Genomic DNA, 18,748 nt, shown 5'->3' on the forward strand with positions numbered 1-18,748 from the left:
AGCCCAGGTTCATTATGTCCCAACAGGTCGTGCACTTTTCAAATGAATCACTCGGCCACCGCCGCCTGCATCACGATCACGCTGCACCCACCCGGAGACGTTATCGGTATAACCCTCCCTGTTTGAGATCGTTTGCCAGACGTTGGGAAATCCGGTAGGCAGAACGCCGCGAACGCGGGCACCGGGAATGACGAACCGAGGGTTTCGATGCGTCAGATAACCACCCATTAGGCCCTGAGTCAAAAGCGAAGCAAGGATGCTTTCGAGTTCTCGCAGCATTTTAGAGGGCTGCTCGGAATCGTATTCGCTTGGGTCAACGGCATACGGATTTAATTCATAATCCCGGTAGCGATTGGCCGGGGGCTCCTCCTCAATTGCAAAGCGGGCCATATTTGTCTCTAGATTCCCGAACTTGTCGAAATAAGCGTCTGCAGCGAGATAATCGTCGAATTTGTTCAACAACTGCTCGCGGTCCAAGGTCAAGTCGGCTGGGAAGGGCTTATCCACGTATTCGAAATCGGGGTCGTTGTCTTTGTAGACGAGCTGTGATCCGACCTCGTTGCTACCGGCCAGGGCATCTGCTCCACCTTCAGCGGAGTTTGCTTGTCGTGATTGGATCCATTGCACGGCTGTCTCTAGCTTACTCAGGTAGAGATATGGAGGTGGTCCACGCTGCCCCGACTCTTGGGGCTCCCCGTGAAAGCCGCCGAGAACAAAGACCTTGCGAGCCAGAGACCGCCAGACAAGAATCTCGCAGCGATTCCGCAAGGCAAGCAGGATCCCCCTTCTGACAAACCATTCGGACGTGGGCGAGTCAATGGCGAGGTATTGTCGGAATTCGATGTAATCGCCCTTGGCGATCAGTTTGCATAAAGGAATGAAGTTGTCGGCTAGAGACTCTGCTTCGGGTCGCTCGAACAATGCTAGTGACGGGAAACGCCCCATTATGATATTGCACGGAATCAGATAGACGAGAATATTGCGCTTCTGATTCAGTGCGCGATGATGACATTGCTCATAGGCGGACTGTAAGGCGAGTCGAGCAGGATAAAACAGGTTGTTCGAGAATAGATATCGTCCAAGATAGTAAAGGTAGGTCACTCTCTGAGAGGCCGGGAAATACTTCAAAGGTGGAGATTGCGCAGTGATACTAGAGAACAGGGTCTCTGCATTTCGAAGTTTACCGCACTAAACATTGTTAGTCCAGCCCAGCAGAGGCAACAAGAACGAAGACAAACCTGGAAGAGCAGTTTCAAACATAAATTAGCCATGAGGTAGATGCCCACTCTTCTCCCTTCAGGCTTCCCGATGGTGCCACTGCGATCCATGAGGCATTTGATGAAAGCCTCCCGCACAACGTTCGCCGCCTTTTCGACGAATGTCACCTTCTCGGCGCTTTCGTCCGCGTTGGAGTTGCCGTCCATCTGCTGTAACTGCGCGACCAACGCCGGCCGACCGTCCAAACCCATAGCCAGTTTTGCCAGCACTTTCGAAAGATACAGAACGGTGGGCAGCATAATGATGCCATGTTGGCCATCTCCTAGTGCCACAACAGATTGACTAGAATTAGAGCTCGTGTTAGTCATTTTGATCATGAAATGCATTGTTGCGATAGCCGGGCCAGCGAATACAAGCCATTGAACGTACTTTAATAGTGCCTTCAACTGTTCATAGGTCTCAAGAAGGTTTTCGACATAGACGTCCCGAAGAAAGCTGAAGTACATCCTGATAAAAATCGGAAACGCCGACCACGAACCGCCGTACTTGGAGCTCGGGACGAGCTTTTCACATCGGCGCTGAAGTTCCTTATTCTTCGCGGGGTTGTCGGGATAGTCATATCGTAGCTCCGCCACCATCTGCTGGTATATCTCATTCAGCGGGGGTTCGAGCTGCAAGTAATCCTGCAGCTTGGCGCCATCGCGATTTTTGACCAGTTCGGCAATAGCCGTCATGAATTGCTCCAGCACATTTCTGCCTTGAGCCGACATTGTGATAATCGATCGCAGGTACGGTTTATGAGGTCAGGGAGAGGAGCGCCGAGTGGTGACAGCCGGCTGGTGTCGCTGTCATGAGAGGTACGCGCGGGGCGCAAATGGGACCATTCAACGTAGGCTTCGCATTGCGGTGACAAAGAAGAAAGGGTGAAAAAGCGCGACGGGGTACAAAGACGGGATTCGGCAGAGGCGAAAAGACGGCGCGCGGCTTCGAGGCCAAAGGAAAGGCGATTCTGCCTTCTGTTTTTGTTCTTTCGACTCGCTCGCAGGTCAGGTGACATCACCGGTGGCTTAGGTAACTCCGTTGCAAACACAACAAACACAAAGAATCAGGATGACAGGCTTCGACACCTCAGGCACTGGATATCGACAACTCTACACGGAACTGGACAGGAGTATCTTCTATACTTGAATTGGGTATAACAGATCGATTTCCATTACTTAATGCTCTGAAAAATATTCTATACAGGAACTGAACATCATAAACATCATAACATTCGCTTGGTTGCACAAACCCGTCGCTTCGGTTTCAGATGGTTTGTACGTCCAACCTATTGGTGCTGCTTGAGCAATTCCTTCCGGAAAGCCTCTTCGTGCTTGACCACCTCCAGGGGAAGGGTTCGTCCGACACCGAACAGAACGAAAGGCGCCCACTTCCACCGGAAGGGGTTGACCACGATACAGAAGACAAACCACCAAATGAGTTCGGAGTAGGTGAAGAAGTCAAAGGCACCGGTTGGAGACAGTTTCTTCATGAAGCGCGTGAAGTCGATCCAGGTTTTCATGCGGCCCTCGGTAGGGCGAGTCAGCGGATCGGTCAAAAACATGAGCAGGAAGCGAGTGTAGATGCCGATGTGCATGTTGCCGACGGTTCCGATGGCGTTGACGTAGGTACTGTTGTTGGCGCAGATGCTGGTGTACTTGGGCGGGAAGACCTGGAGATACCAGCTGGGAGGGCCATAGGGCTCTTCAAACACCTCGTTGGGCAGGAATGAAAGCGACGGGCGCTTGAATCCGGTAGCCATAATGATAACATCGCCGGGGACCACCTCCTCGTGTCCAGGGCCGCCTTTCGGCACGCCCTTGGATCGGCTGTTGAAGAGGATGCCATCTTCTTTCACGGAAAGGATATCACCGCGCAGCCAGCGAGCTTTACCTTCTCTGATCTGATCGAAGAGTTCATCGTTTGCCATGGGGGTCGTAGTAAACAGGCCGTCGGACGGTGCGATATCCTGCAGGTCGCGATAGAAGAATTTATGCAGAAGCCATTCAGGAATCCACGACAGCGCGGTCTCCTGCCCAAAGATGTTCATAGCCAGGAGAGATTGTACCAAAACATTGCGAGGAATGATCCATTTATCCGACCGAGACAACACGTCGATCTCGGCAGCCTTTGACTTGACCGCAAACTCGAGCGCTTCGATGGCACTGGCGCCACCTCCGACGATGAGCACTCTCTTGCCTTCGACATCCTTGCCATCAAGCTTGGACGAGTGGAAGATGCTGCCCTTAAACTTCTCCTGCTCCGGCAACGGGGGCTGCTTAGGATCTCCACATACTCCCACTGCAGTCAGGACTCCGTCAAACCGACCGTATTTGTCGTCGTTGTTGATGATCCATTTGCCGTTCTTAGCTTGCTTGACGGACGTGACGGGGGTGTTGAAAACGGTGTGCTTTTGGAGACCGTAGCGTTTCCACACCTCAACAATCTGGTCCTTGATTTCCTGCTGCGTGGGGTAGGCAGTGTCATATCTGACGGACGGGTGGAAGCGATACATAAGGCTGTGGATTTGGAGTGAAGATGTGGAATTGACGCGCTGTCGGAACCCCGTTAGCAGCAGCTCCTTCATTTGACCAGCATGGCAGACTTACACTCCAGATTCCTCCCAAACCCTCTTCCTTCGATCTCTGCTCGAACAATTGCACTTCAAAGCCATGACCGACACAATGAGCGGCCGACGAAACACCAGTCAAGCCAGTTCCGATGATCGCGACCCTCTTTTTAGGGAGGCCATTGGTGACCGACGACGACGGGGGCGGGGCAGGAGCAAAAATGTAGTTGATGATGGCCTGAAAGATCAGATAGAGAAAGGTAAAACTATTTACGATGGGATGTTTGATGAAGTCCACCAGGGTGGACTGGCCTCGAGGTTCTGCCATGGATGGGGATGAGATGGGCAGAGGTGAATGGCGGAACACGGCAATGAGGGGTAGCGATGTATATGGGTGGACGGGGGAGAAGAGGGGGAAGATGAGAAGGGAATTTCGTCTCACGTAGTCCAGACCGGGCGAGAGCGACTTTATGAAGCGAGAAAGGATATCCGGCTTGCCATGTGGCTGCCGATGACGTCGTTGTGGACCGATGATGGAAGACACATGTGATAATCGCCCTCGGGGATGTTTCCAGGGATATGTATGAATTCCTGGACAGAGTCAGTTCTCCCCGGTAGGTTCCACTCTGACTCCTTCCAATTGATTGTTCACCGGTACACTTCGCCGTTGTGTGGCCTTTGCAAAGCTCTGTCTGCTATACTCCTGGTGGAGCAGTGATCTGCGGACGGTGCCCTGAGGCACTCTTGGCCAGCGTGCGTCTTCGGGTCTACAACTACAAGGTCAACAACTTGAAATGCGAACATACTAATGCTGGTCTCACAAACTACCAAGCTTCCGACAGTCGGAAATTTCTCGTGGTCAGGCCGTTCGGCCCCGCGCAGCCCGGGCACGGTCGCCGTTGTTCGAGACCAATGCATTATGCATCCCATTCCTGGTGGATCCCTGGCGATTGCATTATTAGCATGGCTAGCCCGCCGGTCCATTCCTCGTGCAGGCGTCATCGTCATGTCTCTCTTAGAAAGGAGGATTCAGGAGATTGTGTGCTCAATTCCTTCCATGTTTATGCGACAGGGAACATTACCATTGACTACTCCTTGGTATGTATCACTGAACACATCATAACTCATAGTTGTCATCTATACCAGAATTAAAACATCGCTTTGTTCAACTACATAAGTATATGATCCAAACTCCTCGCACAGCAGAAATCGAAAAACTCAATCTTTTTTAATCTCATCCGCCTTCTTCTGAATATCAGCTACAAGATTTCCCCCCTTAAGCAGGTAATTCGGGATATACCCGTTCTCCTCCAACCAGATAAACGGCCAAAAGAGCCACGCTCCCCAGACGCAAAACAGTGTCGCGAAAAAGTGGAATAGCCTTACAAACCAATGACCGACATGTGGGAACAGGAACTTGACGAATTGCGTCGGCTGGTAGAGATCCTCCTGCTTCTGAATATAGTAGAGCGTTTTCTCGCCGTTCGTCAGATTCCGATCGCCCGAGTCCGTCGTGAGGTCTAGCACCGTCGTCAAAGTCACAGGAGCAACATGGAAGGGAACGACCCAGATGGTGAAGATCTGGGACATCTGAACGTAGAGTTTTAGGTTGGCTTCATCGTATGCTGCGGGTTCCTAGTTAGCTTTTCATCCACGGATCGAACATAGGCATTAATGGGTTGCCGAAGAGACAAACGCACCGACAGAATGCACCTCCAATTCTATCCGCGGCGACATGACCTTGTACCATTGGTAGATCTTCTTAATGGCCCAGCGGCTGTCCTTGTAGCTCCATACTTGACAGAAAGGGTGGACGAATGCGGCCGACGACGTGAAGTAGCGGTTGACTGTCTTTTCTTGGAGGGAGGGAGGAGCTTGCGTGAGCAGTCGAATGACTACAGGGATTTCGGCGACTGTATTTGCAGTTAGGTGATGCTCATTATAGGCATGCTGCGATGTGCTCTCCTGGGCAATTGCGATGGGAAAGCATGGCAAGGGGCGAAAAACGAACCTGGATTCTCCATGTTGCTGCTCAATTAGATATTATAGATTAAACTTGAGACTTTTGGTAGATTTTCGAGCCAGACCAAAAGACGTTGCAGATAGTAAATAAAAAGGTTGGGCGATCTCGACGAGGCCGACAAAGGAGGAACAAGGACAATGATGTCATATGCACAGGCACCGGGTGGCCGCTGGCGACGTCAGACTCGGCCAGGCTTTGCAGGCAGCAATCGGAACTTCACATGAACCGCAGAAAATGCGATTGAGACCTGAAAACTATTACTTTAATCCGGACCAAAGAACCGCCCACGTGAAGACCGCTAGTAGGTCTAGATTTGGGTTTACACTTCCATTTTAAGGTACATACATACATCCAGTACATTGCCTAAAGGACGGGACTGAACGCAATAATGGAGAAAGACAAAAAGAAGGAAGCAAATGGGAAACACGAAACCGTTATTAATATGTTTATTAATAGAAATTTAAACAGTTGAATTACCTACTTGTGAGAACGTGCCAGTTGCAACCGAGATCTGCGGAGCGGCCTAAAATATATTCAAAGACTAGTTACCACTTTTGCAAGCAGTTAGTAAACCTCAAAATTTGGTTCAACTAAATAGAGCTCACGACCAGCTAATCCAATGAGACATACCAATTTGATGATTAAATTCATTCCATAGTAAGACTGCCCTTTTCGCATTAAATTTATAGTATCGCACCAACTTGTTGGTTAACTGCACATATACCAGCGGGTAACTGCGGATATCATACGGTAGATTGCATAGGTCAACAGCATTGGACCATTGGGATCTACAGATATGCTACACTGCATGAACGTTCTATGTAACATACATTCGTACGACAAAAGACATGGAAAAATTGTCAATTAACTTTTCAGTGGTATCGAGAAAATGCTAAACATCTCTAACAATCTATCTATAAACACACAACTACCGCTTCCAGCTATCCACCTTCTTCCGTCGCTTCTCAAAGATATGACCCACGCCAGCCCCGTCGTCGCGAGGTCCATCATCCGTGGTCTTTCGTTTCCGGCTTCGGTCCAAAGCGCCGCCGCTTCCCTTGGCCCTGCGCGTGAGCCGGGAAATGCGATCGGCACCCTCCGTGAGGCCTCTCCATTCTTCACCACCAAACGTGCCCTGGGGGCCGCGTTGGCCGCCCTTCTTGGCCTTCTCCTTCTTGCTCTCACCCAAGAGACGGGTGAAGTTGGTTTCCTCATAAGCAGTCCGCTCGGCCTCGTATTCCCTCTCCTTCTTGGATTTCGTGTGTCTTCCACCATGCGTGATAGTACTGCCAATACTGGGCTCGGCCATCGGAGCGGACGACATCTCCGCGGTGACGAACTCGTCGATAACGTTCGATTTCCGGGGCCCGCGCTCCTTGCGCTCTCTGGATTCGGTGGTGGGGAGTGACGTCGGCATGATCCTCGGCGGGCGGTAGATGCCGTCGTCGGTAGTTTCTCTGTTGGCCGACCTGTCGGCTTTTCCTGTGGGCTCGAATTTCTTGGCGAAGGCGGACACATTGGGTCGGTATGCCATTTCGTCAATATCCTCGTCTCCTTCGCTCTCTTCGCTGTCGCTGGAGCCGTCGTCATCGTCGCTGCCGTGCGCTGCTTTCGCGCCCTTGGCCTTGGTGGATGCCTGGTCGGCCCGTTCGGCGTCCTCTGCAGCCTTGACCACCTTGTCGACTTGGTACTTCAACCGTCCCTCCAATGGTCGCGCGCCGCGATCCAGGTAGATACGTAGCTCGACAAGCTTTTTCACAATGTCCTCGCGCAACGAGGGATCGGCCTCGGCACCGTCACTCTTGGTCGCGGAGAGTCCACGTAGTTCATGGATCATGAGGAAGACGATGTTGTGAATGTAGGAAAGGAGTAATTCGGATTTGGTGTCCAACAGCGAGATGCCATCTTGCGGCGGTTCAATCGAAACGTCGGAGGGCTGATCGCGGGTCGCTTTGGGCAGTGACGAGCCGACGGTGTTCAGAGTGCCTGTGATATTTTCCAAGAGAGTGGAGATGCTGGGAAGGCTCGAGCCTTCAGGTTGTGACGCGGCCATCGCCATGGTCAGATGAATCAATCGAATGTGTTGACGAGACTGCTCAGCTAGACTCGCGGCCGCCGAAGAACCATCGAGGGAAATTTTTTGGAGACGTTATCAGCACGTGATGATAGGTTAAAGGAGGGACCGGCTGAGTCAGACGGGACCTGGGTCATCACGTGTGCCAAGACCGGCTAGTTGGCCTCAACGGGCAGCGGGAAGGGGAGCTGCACTTCTGTCCGCAAGGCTGATTTGATTTCCTTCATTTCCATTTCATCGGTGATTCCGCATTCTCGCTCTCGCTGAGTTGGTGGTCTATCAATATCCCACGACACCCAATCCATGAGATCTTGAGGATTTCTCCGTTTGTGGCGTGGCTGTTGTAGATTCTGTATGGCATCCACAAGCTACCTGAACTATTAATCCCTAGACCCGACCCAGTATCTCACTAGAGCTAATACCGCGCCTTTCGCTCAGACATCCACCATGTGGTTCAACACGAGAACGTTGTCCGCTTCCTCCCTCCTCCTATGTACCCTGCCGTCTCTCTCCGCTGCTTTCTATCTACCCGGCGTAGCTCCTACCTCTTACGATGAAGGCCAATCCGTTCCGTTGTATGTCAACCATCTGACGCCGGGGCTGGCGCAGCAAGACGACCAGCTGCATTCGGTGTTCTCATTCGACTACTACCACCAGGCGTTCCACTTCTGCGCGCCGGAGGACGGACCGAAAGATGTCCGGGAATCGTTAGGAAGCATTCTGTTTGGCGATCGGATCCAGACCTCTTCGTTCGACCTGGCGATGGCCAAGAACGAGACGTGCAAGTCAGTGTGTCGAGAGGTTCAGTTTGACTCCCGCAGCGCCAAGTTCACCAACCGCCGCATCGCGCAGGGATACAACATCAATTGGTTAGTGGATGGTCTGCCGGGAGCGCAGATCAACATCGACTCGGGCACCGATACCAAGTTCTACAGCCCCGGCTTCGCCCTAGGTACCTTGGACGAGAACGGAGTGTCGCTTCTGCACAACCACTACAACATCTACATCGACTATCACCGCGTGGGATTCGGCAACAAGGACAAGTTCCGCGTGGTCGGCGTGCTCGTCAAGCCAGAATCGCGAGGCAACTCTCATGTGCTCGAAGATGGCGCGGCGGACTGCGGAAGCAGCGAGACCCCCGTCATTCTGAACGAGGAGGCCGACACTCCGGTGAGCTGGACCTACAGCGTCTACTGGACCGAATCGACCACGCCGTGGGCCACTCGTTGGGACAAGTACTTGTACGTGGAGGACCCGAAGATCCACTGGTTCTCGCTCATCAACTCGGCCATCTTCGTCGTCTTCTTGGTCGGCATGGTTAGCATGATCCTCATGAGAGCGCTGAAGAAGGACATTGCGCGCTATAACCGACTTGATATGATCAACCTGGATGATCTGGACGGCACATCTGCTGCCGTGGAGGACGGCATTCAGGAAGATTCCGGATGGAAGCTGGTGCACGGAGATGTTTTCCGCTGCCCTCAATCGCCGTTGTTGTTGAGTGTTCTTGTCGGCAACGGCGCCCAGCTTTTTATGATGACCGGTGTCACCGTTAGTAAGTTTCGAGCAGTCCCGACGTGCGCTCTAGGGTCCCGATACTGACGCGCTTCTAGTCTTTGCTCTTCTCGGACTGTTGTCCCCCTCTAACCGCGGGTTCTTGGCTACGGCCATCCTTCTCATCTACACGCTGTTCGGCTTCATCGGTGGATACGTGTCGTCCCGAGTGTACAAGTCGTTCGGCGGGGAATCGTGGAAGCGCAACATCATCATGACTCCCGTTTTGGTTCCCGGACTCATCTTCAGCGTTTTCTTCCTGCTCAACCTGTTCGTCTGGGGCAAAGGATCCAGCGGCGCCGTTCCGTTCACTACGATGCTTGCCTTGGTTCTGATCTGGTTTGTCATCAGCGTGCCGTTGAGTTTTGCGGGCAGCTGGCTTGGATTCAAGCAACAGGTACGTTCTAACACACCTACACTGAATGACCACCGTTAACTGTTCTCCCAGCCCATTGAAGGACCGACCAAGACCAACCAGATTCCGCGCCAAGTGCCCCCGATGACCGGTACCCTGCGAACCGTTCCGTCGTTGCTTTTGACCGGCGTGCTTCCCTTCGCATCCATCTTCGTGGAGCTGTACCTCATCACCAAGTCAATCTGGACCAACCGCATCTACTACATGTTTGGCTTCCTGTTCCTGTGCTACGGGCTGATGGTGATCACCTCGGCAGCCACGACGGTGTTGCTGGTGTATTTCCTGCTGTGCGCCGAGAACTACCGGTGGCACTGGCGAGCGTTCGCGGGTGCGGGTATGACCGGAGCCTTCGTCTTCCTCAACGCCCTTCTTTTCTGGGCCACTCGCGTTAGCTTCGGCGGCTTTACCGGAGCGGTTCTGTATCTCGGATACTCTGCCTTGATTTCATTTATTGTCTTCATTTTGACCGGTATGTTTTTCTTCTTTTTTCCTTTTTCTTTGCACAGGACTTTAGCTGACTACCGATGTACAGGTTCAATTGGATTCTTTGCTAGCTGGGCGTTTGTGCAACGCATCTACGGCTCCATCAAGGTCGATTAAAGATCTTTCGACGTGAGCTATTTTGGTCTCGGCCTGTACGACGAGTCATCGTACATGGTTTCTGGTCCAGGACCGGACGGCCGAGTTGTATTTTCCTATAGAACGATGACGAATGATTAGTGTCTTGTGTCTTCTCCAGATATCCCCTGTATAGTTGGAATGGGTCGGAATGAATTGCAGAGCAATACCCGGTGTGTTTCATGTATGTATATAGCGAGGAAGTGAGAATGTTGGAAGTACTCTCCAACTACCTATAGTTAGTACCGTTAGTGTGCGCATTGCGTAATGCATGATCGTTGAATGCCAAGGCCGGCGGAGGTCTGGACCCGACGGGTTGAATTGCCACGGCGGGTTCTTTCGCAATCACCGTAGACTCAACATCTCCCTCGTCTCTCCCTATTTTTCCATCTGTCTTCCCTGCGTGACTCTCTAGCCTCTAGCCTTGTCACTAGTGTTCTGACCCCCGTCCCTGCTGCCCCTCGGCCAAGCGGCGCACGATCTTATCAATCCCAACCCAAACCTCGACTACCCCGCGTCGTCTTCCGTGCCTCCGTTTCAGCCGATTCCTGCTTCGGCGCATGACAACCGCGGCCTTCCGATCCCCGATTTCTGTGCTTTTGGGCACTGCCTTTACGTGATTCCATTTCCGGGAATTCTGTTGCTGGTTTTTTTTTTCTCTCCACTTTCTGCGTGGCTTGTGGACAATGGGCAAGTCGTAAGTGCTCGAAATCGACTTCTCTCCGGTCGCTCCGCTTCCTCGTTCGGGTAGGATGGAAACAAAGAAACAACAGATCGTGGGCAGCAGCACGCGCCGGTCGCGATGCGGCGGGGAGTTTGCGACCGCTGCAACTTGGCGACACTGTCGTGCGGGCCTTGGATCTGCCTTCGCGCGGTCGACCCATTTGATTATTTATTTCAAGTCACTGGCTGGCTGGCTAACCATCATGCTCGTCTCCATTTAGTCAGTCAAAACTTTCCCCCTCGCAGCTCGACGAGCTCCAGAAGGCGACCCATTTTGATAAAAAGGAGTTGCAGCAGTGGTACAAGGGTGCGTAATATCTCCGACGATCGACCGGAGTCAAGCACACGGAGAATACACGATCGGACTAACGCACGCGGGCCAGGTTTTCTCAAGGACTGCCCCTCGGGGACCCTGACCAAGGAAGAATTCCAGAAGATCTATCGACAGTTTTTCCCCTTCGGCGATCCGTCATCATTTGCAAATTATGTCTTTCGCGTATTCGACTCGGATAATAGCGGCATGATCGATTTCAAGGAGTTCATCTGCGCGCTGTCGGTCACGTCGCGGGGCAAGATGGAGGACAAGTTGGACTGGGCCTTCCAATTATACGACATCGACGGCGACGGCAAGATCACGTACGACGAGATGTTGGCGATCGTGGAGGCGATTTACAAGATGGTATGCTTTCTTTTCTTCTTCTTTTTTCGGTTTTCTATTATGTTTTCTTGCTCACTGGCTTGATTAGGTGGGCTCGATGGTAAAACTGCCCGAGGACGAGGATACCCCCGAGAAACGAGTTCGTAAGATCTTCCGCATGATGGACAAGGACGAGAACGGCAGCCTCGACATGGAGGAATTCAAGGAGGGCAGCAAACGGGACGAGACGATCGTCAGCGCCCTGTCGCTGTATGACGGGCTGGTATAATGGATGGTCGCTATCCACCATCTTCGAACGCCCCCTCTTCCACCGTCTCTCTTCCACTCTGGCGAATCCGGCGCAGTTGAACATTTTCCTTTGTCGGGTTTCCTTTCACCTCTTTATTTTTCATCCTTCCTTGCTGGTCATTCGCGTCTTTAGGATTCCCATCACCGTTTCTTCCTCCCTGTGTTGATGACCAGCCATGTGTCTCTGATATTGATGGCGATTTACGGTTGCATGACATTACCTGATATATTCTTTTTTTTCCCCATCTTTATATTCCTCTCCTTCGATTTGTTATTATTAGCCGAAACCAAAATCCGGTGGCATGCTGTGTTTGATTTGGCATTGTACTTGCATAGGTAGGCGATGGGCGCGAGCCGTGGAGGAGTGAGAATGATCGCACTTTGTATACTGGAGGTCCTGGCAGTAGACGGGGCCTTAAATCTGTATGTCAGTGTTTACAGTTTATGCATTATTCGAGAAGAATTCTAGTCTCAGAACTCAGGAGTAAAGGACCCGTTGCAATTTAAGCTGAGGACTGGTCGATGGGGCTAGTAGAAACAAACTAAAAGACCGGGTCGATGGCTAAACTTAATGTTGAATTCTCCACCAGGCTGCCTTTATGTGCCTCCGTCGGACCCTTTTATCCATCCCCATCTCTCCATGTCGTCTCTGCCGGATACGAGGAAGTTGGTCATTCCTTGCCACATGTGCGACCAGCATGGTGCGAGGTGCCCACTTTCAAGGCGATGTCCATGCACAGCTTCAGGTTAGTAGTGTCTTTGTTTCCTTTGGCCTTTTTATTTTGTCTTCTTCTCTGGATTCCTCCACATGGTGCGGTCGCAACGGCGTGGCAAATCTTGCTGCCTGGAGTTGGCGCCGACCTAGACTCCATCCTGGGTTTGACGTGCAGAGAAGTGGAGCCGGCAATGCGATCGAGATCTAGACTATTGCTCCCTCGGCAGATGTCTACTCGGCATGTCTTTGATGGAACTCGCGGCTGACCTGGTTACAGGGTGACGACGGGGCTGCGTGTTCGCGATGCAAAGACCTCAAGGTCCGGTGTCGGAGTCACCGCAGCCACTCTGTCGCATCTCGAGATGCCTCATCCTCATCTAAACAACAACCTGCGACTCCTCAAACCGGGCGCCTTATCGCCAACTATCAACCGATCTCACTCCGTACTGATGATACGATCTCCCCTTCCCTCACCGTGACCGCTCTCGCCGACCAACAGACCGAAGTGTTCACCAACTACGTCCTCGCCGTCTTCCCCTGCTACTTCAAATGCACCGAAAAGCAAGTCCCCGTCAACTGGATCGAATACGTCGACGGCCGACGGGGCTCCCCAACCCCGTCACCATTCGACTGGGCCCTGCGCGCCTGCACGTTCGCATACACAGGGGCTCTGTACAACGACCCACGTTTCACCTACGCGGGCCGAGACCTGTACCTGCGCTCCCTTCGCGGCCTCGCCATCCTCCTCTCCTCGCCAACCACCGCCGCATCAGACGAAAGCCTCGCGACAGCTATCTCCCTCGCCATCTACGAGAAACACCATTGCACAGAACCCGACGCCTGGCTGCGTCACGCAGCAGGGATCCGCACGCTCCTGAAATTGCGCGGACCGGCCGCCCACGTCCACGGATTCGGACGTGCCTTGTACCTCGCCTACCGACACTTCTTGATCACGCATGCGCTGATCTCAGGGGAGTCATGCTTCCTGGAGACGCCCGAGTGGCGCGCCGTGAATGAGCAGATCGTGGCGGATAATGCTAAACTCCCGGACTCGTCACTGTACACGGATGTCATCGAGCGCGCGAGTCTCGTGGTGATTCAAATCCCGGGACACGTGCAGCAGGTGCGCGAGCTGCACAAGAACCAGTCGAAGGGGGTGAAACCCACCAAGGAGCAGACGACGGCGCTGCTACAACGGGTCCAGGCGACGCGCGCGGCTTTACGAGGCATCCACACCGAATTCGGAGTCGCGGTGTCGATGCTACGAGCTGGACAGATACAGACAAAAGTGCATGGGGAGACCCGACCCGCACGCAAGGGAAACGATACTCCAGGACGTGGGTTCATCGGCCCGCTACCACATTTATTCTTCGATCGATACTCCAGCCTCTTCGACAAGGGCGTGCGGTCAGGGCTACGGATCCTAAATTACTGCGTTTGGATCCTCGACCCAAGTCAGCGGGGGTCTATGGAAGAGGAGATTCGGTTATTGGAAGATCGAATCGCACCGTCACCGTCGCCGGAGGTGGCATCTTCGGCTTCGGCTTCCCCTTTGGCTCCCTCTTTATCTCCATCAATAGCGTCTAAATTCGACTCCGAAGATGGTGCATCTCCGCTCACACCGCCTGATTCTCCCGGAGATGGGGAGGTCGGATTACAGGTTAAATCGCTGATTACGCCGGAGACGAAACGACCGCCTATCACGCCGTGGATGGATCAGATCATGACGACGATGGGGCTGGATGGGGTCGAAATTCGGCTGGGGGAGTTGTGATTTTTTTTGGTTCTGGTAATTTAGCTGTTCAATTTGAGATGACGATTTTGGTTTCTTTGTGGAAATTGGAAATCTAGATACCCTGTTGCGGCGGAGTAATTTTATCAAAATTGATAGTGACTGGAGATGTATGAACTTTTTCAAACATAGAATAAACGATCATCTAGTTCTTTGAATTCTTGAAACGTCTGATCTTGCCTAAGATTGACGCATAATGCATAATCAATTCTCATATTCTTCCAACCATCCTATCTCGTAGACAAGTTAAAGCAATTGACTTGGCAGCAACCCCCTTTCTTTATTGTGCGCTACGAGGCTCCATGCTATAGATCTAATCAACAGGTTAGTACGATGAGGATACTTGAGATAAGAGTGCTACTTCAGTAAAGATGACATGAAGTAGACTAACGATCTCTCTCGGATTCAGATCCCTGATCCCACTGCAGACATTCGACGCTATACTCGCACGCAGAGTACAGCCTAGAAGCCTGGATCCCTCCTTGCATCATGCCTTTTCCCATTTCCAAAACAATAAACCAGAGCAAGCCTGCTACATATCTCTTGGAAACATAGCAGTTGGTGACTCATTAGGTAAGATTGTTCTCTTGTTGGTATATCGATTTAGTATGATTTATGTGCTTGCCGAAGGGAGCAGCGAGATTCGCTACTGCACTAAAGGTTTCGTTCGTCTGCTGAGGTTATTTCCTTCCATCTTGTAGCTTAGTTCACCAAACACTTTTCCAGATATTGTCCGAGAGACGATCATCGTAACCAGCTTTTGTGAGAGCAACACACAGATTTTTCTTGCAAGAAATGATAGGAAAACACGGCAGAGGTGTGTTCTCGGTAGAGAACGATACTGGCGGATCCTGAGTCCCAAAATCATTTTTGTCTAAATCTTTCTCAGAAATATCCGCGGCGCCGCGAAGTGCGGTGATTCTAGTGAAGAACCACTGCTGGTCGAGCAAAGCAATGAAAGTAGCGGATGGGTCTCCAGTCCGCCTCTCCACGGGTATACCTTTTTGTAAGCGAACTTCACAAACAGATATGTGTGACGTCGAAAGGAAAGAAAAAAGCATACAATCGCAGACAATCCTGCCTGAGAGAACACTGGAGGACTGCCCGCCCTAGCTGAGCAGCGTGTTGCTCTTGGAAAGCAAGGGTCCTCAGATATCTGGAAGGGGTGTCGTCATTCATAGTTGTATTATATTATTCTTGCTGATTCAAATGTTGCCATTGTCATCCGTCGGACACGATTCCAAACCCCGGCAATGATGTACTGCCAGAAGACCGCGGATATTTGAGAATGAACTGTCGGTTTGTCGAATACACCACACTATGTTCGAATTGGGGCCTGCGTAAGTATCTGATGCAGATACGGGGACAAGCGCGAAGACAGCATACGTAGGGGCTAGAGCAGGCCCAGAAGCAAAGCCAGGAGTAACAAAGGACGGAAGTCGCCGGGACGCACACCGGTTAACATCATGCAAAACTCATCCACGATTGAAGCCATTTCAGTTGTGTGCAATAGCCGAATGGAACACGACACCATAAAACTCTCCCAGTCGATTCTCCCACATTTTCATCCAGTGATGTTTGGCCCCTGTGTGAAGATGGTCAATGGAATGTAGTCTCTGTACACAGGTAGGATGTACACTCCTTGTGATTAACCTGCGAGCTTCGGCCAAGCACCTGATTGTGTACCTCGACTCCTAGGTACCACAATGCATTTGGTTTCGCATGTACAGGCCGATAACGGTAGTATGACCCTTGGGCTTCATTTATAGAAGGCACGATGTCCGCATCATCTGATTCAAGATTTGAAAGGGCCGAGTATGGGGAATAAAAATGATTCGTGTAAGTTGAACACATAAATTTTCCGGTCAATTTCAGGAATTGCCAATGGACACCATTTGATACAATTCCAAATACTTGCTGTATCGCAGTGCCGGTCTGTTGCTGCACGCCATGTATATACGCCATGTTATGACTGCCTCAGCCATCTTGATTCCTGATGGGTGGTGTGTTGATAACACCTGGTGTAGAGTTGTCGCGGTATCTGGCTCCGTTCTTCAACATATCGGTGACGGTAAGCTTGAACAACCCTTCCTCGGTATGCTCCACCGTTAAAATCTCGTCAGGGTTTAAGAAGATACTCTCCCACCAGCATGTCCCACAGACGGCTTTTCTGCTAATAACGGATAGGGCAGTGCATCCCTTGAGGCTTCTCACGCATCCTCGTGAGTAGTATCTATAATACTCCCAGTTCAGATGCCCAATCCAGAGAAAGAAAAGAATCAGAAGTCACTTACACATGCAGCGGAGGAATTGGGGCGTAGTCAGAACCGCTCTGTCGGCTGCTTTACATCTATCAAGACAAGATAGATGACGCTCTCTCCGTAAATTGATCGATACAAAGGCGCTTTACCTTTCGCATCCTTTCTTTGGCCGCAATTGCCACCGCCTTCTCCTTGTCCTTCTCTTGTACGGAGGACCACAGATCTGTACAGTCCACTACCCCGTGCACTTCAATGTTTCGACACTTCGACTAGATATTCGGGATGTTGCCCTGATGACATGTGGAGCTTGCAAAGACAGCTGGGACTTTAACAATCAGGGTTCGGTATCTTGGTACTTGAAGCCAGAGATTAATAATTCTGAACATTCACACGCAGATTTAACTTGATGGATGTTGTATCACTCCCACAATTTTTCTGGGATGACAATTCATCTTTTTCCAGGAGCTGCTGGGCAACAGCACGTAGTCTATTCCCATTCCGAAGAGCAACAAGAAATGATGACTTGCATCATGGCTTCAATTCAGAAAGCCAGGCATGAAACGGTCCAAAAGACCGCACACGAGGATGGCGTTTAACCATGTCAGCCACCATCTGCGGAGCTGGTGATATTGGGTGTGCGATTAGCTGACTCCCTCTTTCAATGGAATGAGCCAGAACGGTAGCATATGCCGAGTCAGCATCCAGACTAACACGAATGACAGGGTTTCAACAGCGTCGATTGAGTTCGATAAGTTCCGGCTTTGATCGAATTTTCTTTCCAAGAGCTCAATTGGAGATCTAAAATTCAATGCAAAACTGAGTCCTTGTGGGAAGGAACCTGTTGCGGTGACTCGGGACGATTGATCTTTGAGATGGGTGGATGAAGACGACTTCCATCTGCGCAGGTTGCTCAATGTGGAGACTGCATCAGGCCAATTTAATTGTTTGTCCATTCCGTAAGATGACTTCTGGCATTGCCTTTTATACACGGGTGACCCTGCATGAGAACGGTTATTGGCAATTGGAAATTCTTTTCGAAGGAAAGTAAGTCTCTTAGCAACTGATCAATAATGACGTGAATCTCTCAGTACTGTAAGTAGTTGAGTACTGATACCTGAACGTCCTTGTCAAGTAGATGAAGATGACGCATTGTCGTGTATGGTTTGCAAACAATGCCGTATATCTAACGATGCTCCGAATGGAGTCGGCGAGTAGATTCTGATTTCCGAGTATATAGCTTCAATCAACGACAGCTCTGTGGGGCGATAGTCGTCAGAAGTCATAGCGGCGCAAGAAGTCACAGCAGGACTTTGCCATCCGAATAGTCTATCCACTATAAAGCGTCACGTTTTGGCTCGTTATGAAATTCCGATACAACCACTTCGAATACGAAGTTGGGCCATTCTTCCTCGATGAGCAATCAACCGATCTGCCGCTGTAATTAATGATGGCTCGTTAATGGCCTGTGGGACTTGTTAGCTTTATAAATTTAAATTAGTGAAGGATGTCCACTTACCTTTATAAACACTTGCTTGACACCAGAAAGTGGAGTGTGAGATGCAAACATGAACTAGGCATTCTTCGGGGTGAGCTGGGCCAAATCCTGCGCTGATATGGCAAAAGCCACCCAGCCATTTGGTAAACAAGGGTGAAGTATTACCAGTAGCTTCTCGCATGCTTCAGCCACCAGAATAGAAGGTATAAGACATATCTGCACCATAAGGGTGTGTCCTGGCCGATGGAAAAGGTTCAGGAAGATGCAGAGAAGAGAGATGATGGGCCTACGTGAAAGATCTTTACT

General features: G+C 51.2%; 5 protein-coding genes across 5 annotated transcripts; 2 read left to right on the top strand and 3 right to left on the bottom strand.

The window, feature by feature from the left end:
- Nucleotides 1–12: 12 nt before the first annotated feature.
- KD926_005547 (uncharacterized protein) lies at nt 13–1,988 on the bottom strand (the record flags this gene model as incomplete). The annotated part of the gene is made up of 3 exons (XM_053098754.1): nt 13–1,188; nt 1,239–1,560; nt 1,648–1,988. 3 exons carry the CDS (start codon nt 1,986–1,988, stop codon nt 13–15), a joined length of 1,839 nt encoding a protein of 612 aa, XP_052957449.1.
- A 557-nt stretch (nt 1,989–2,545) lies between these two features.
- KD926_005548 (flavin-binding monooxygenase-like protein) lies at nt 2,546–5,850 on the bottom strand (the record flags this gene model as incomplete). Its single annotated transcript, XM_053098755.1, has 6 exons — nt 2,546–3,811; nt 3,867–4,417; nt 4,633–4,769; nt 5,217–5,451; nt 5,527–5,739; nt 5,838–5,850. The coding sequence occupies 6 exons, from the start codon at nt 5,848–5,850 to the stop codon at nt 2,546–2,548; spliced, it is 2,415 nt and encodes an 804-aa protein (XP_052957450.1).
- Nucleotides 5,851–6,777: 927 nt separating this feature from the next.
- On the bottom strand, nt 6,778–7,908 carry lcp5 (small subunit rRNA maturation protein LCP5; the record flags this gene model as incomplete). Its single annotated transcript, XM_053098756.1, has 1 exon — nt 6,778–7,908. One exon carries the CDS (start codon nt 7,906–7,908, stop codon nt 6,778–6,780), a length of 1,131 nt encoding a protein of 376 aa, XP_052957451.1.
- A 462-nt stretch (nt 7,909–8,370) lies between these two features.
- Nucleotides 8,371–10,492, top strand: KD926_005550 (transmembrane 9 family protein; the record flags this gene model as incomplete). Its single annotated transcript, XM_053098757.1, has 4 exons — nt 8,371–9,478; nt 9,537–9,874; nt 9,926–10,361; nt 10,425–10,492. The coding sequence occupies 4 exons, from the start codon at nt 8,371–8,373 to the stop codon at nt 10,490–10,492; spliced, it is 1,950 nt and encodes a 649-aa protein (XP_052957452.1).
- A 704-nt stretch (nt 10,493–11,196) lies between these two features.
- Nucleotides 11,197–14,668, top strand: KD926_005551 (uncharacterized protein; the record flags this gene model as incomplete). Its single annotated transcript, XM_053098758.1, has 6 exons — nt 11,197–11,207; nt 11,455–11,540; nt 11,617–11,912; nt 11,980–12,153; nt 12,516–12,602; nt 13,172–14,668. The coding sequence occupies 6 exons, from the start codon at nt 11,197–11,199 to the stop codon at nt 14,666–14,668; spliced, it is 2,151 nt and encodes a 716-aa protein (XP_052957453.1).
- Nucleotides 14,669–18,748: the final 4,080 nt, after the last annotated feature.

Source organism: Aspergillus affinis (genome assembly GCF_023601865.1).
Source record: "Aspergillus affinis strain CMG 70 chromosome Unknown NODE_27_length_306053_cov_87_951578, whole genome shotgun sequence".
Classification (NCBI taxonomy): Eukaryota; Fungi; Ascomycota; class Eurotiomycetes; order Eurotiales; family Aspergillaceae; genus Aspergillus; species Aspergillus affinis.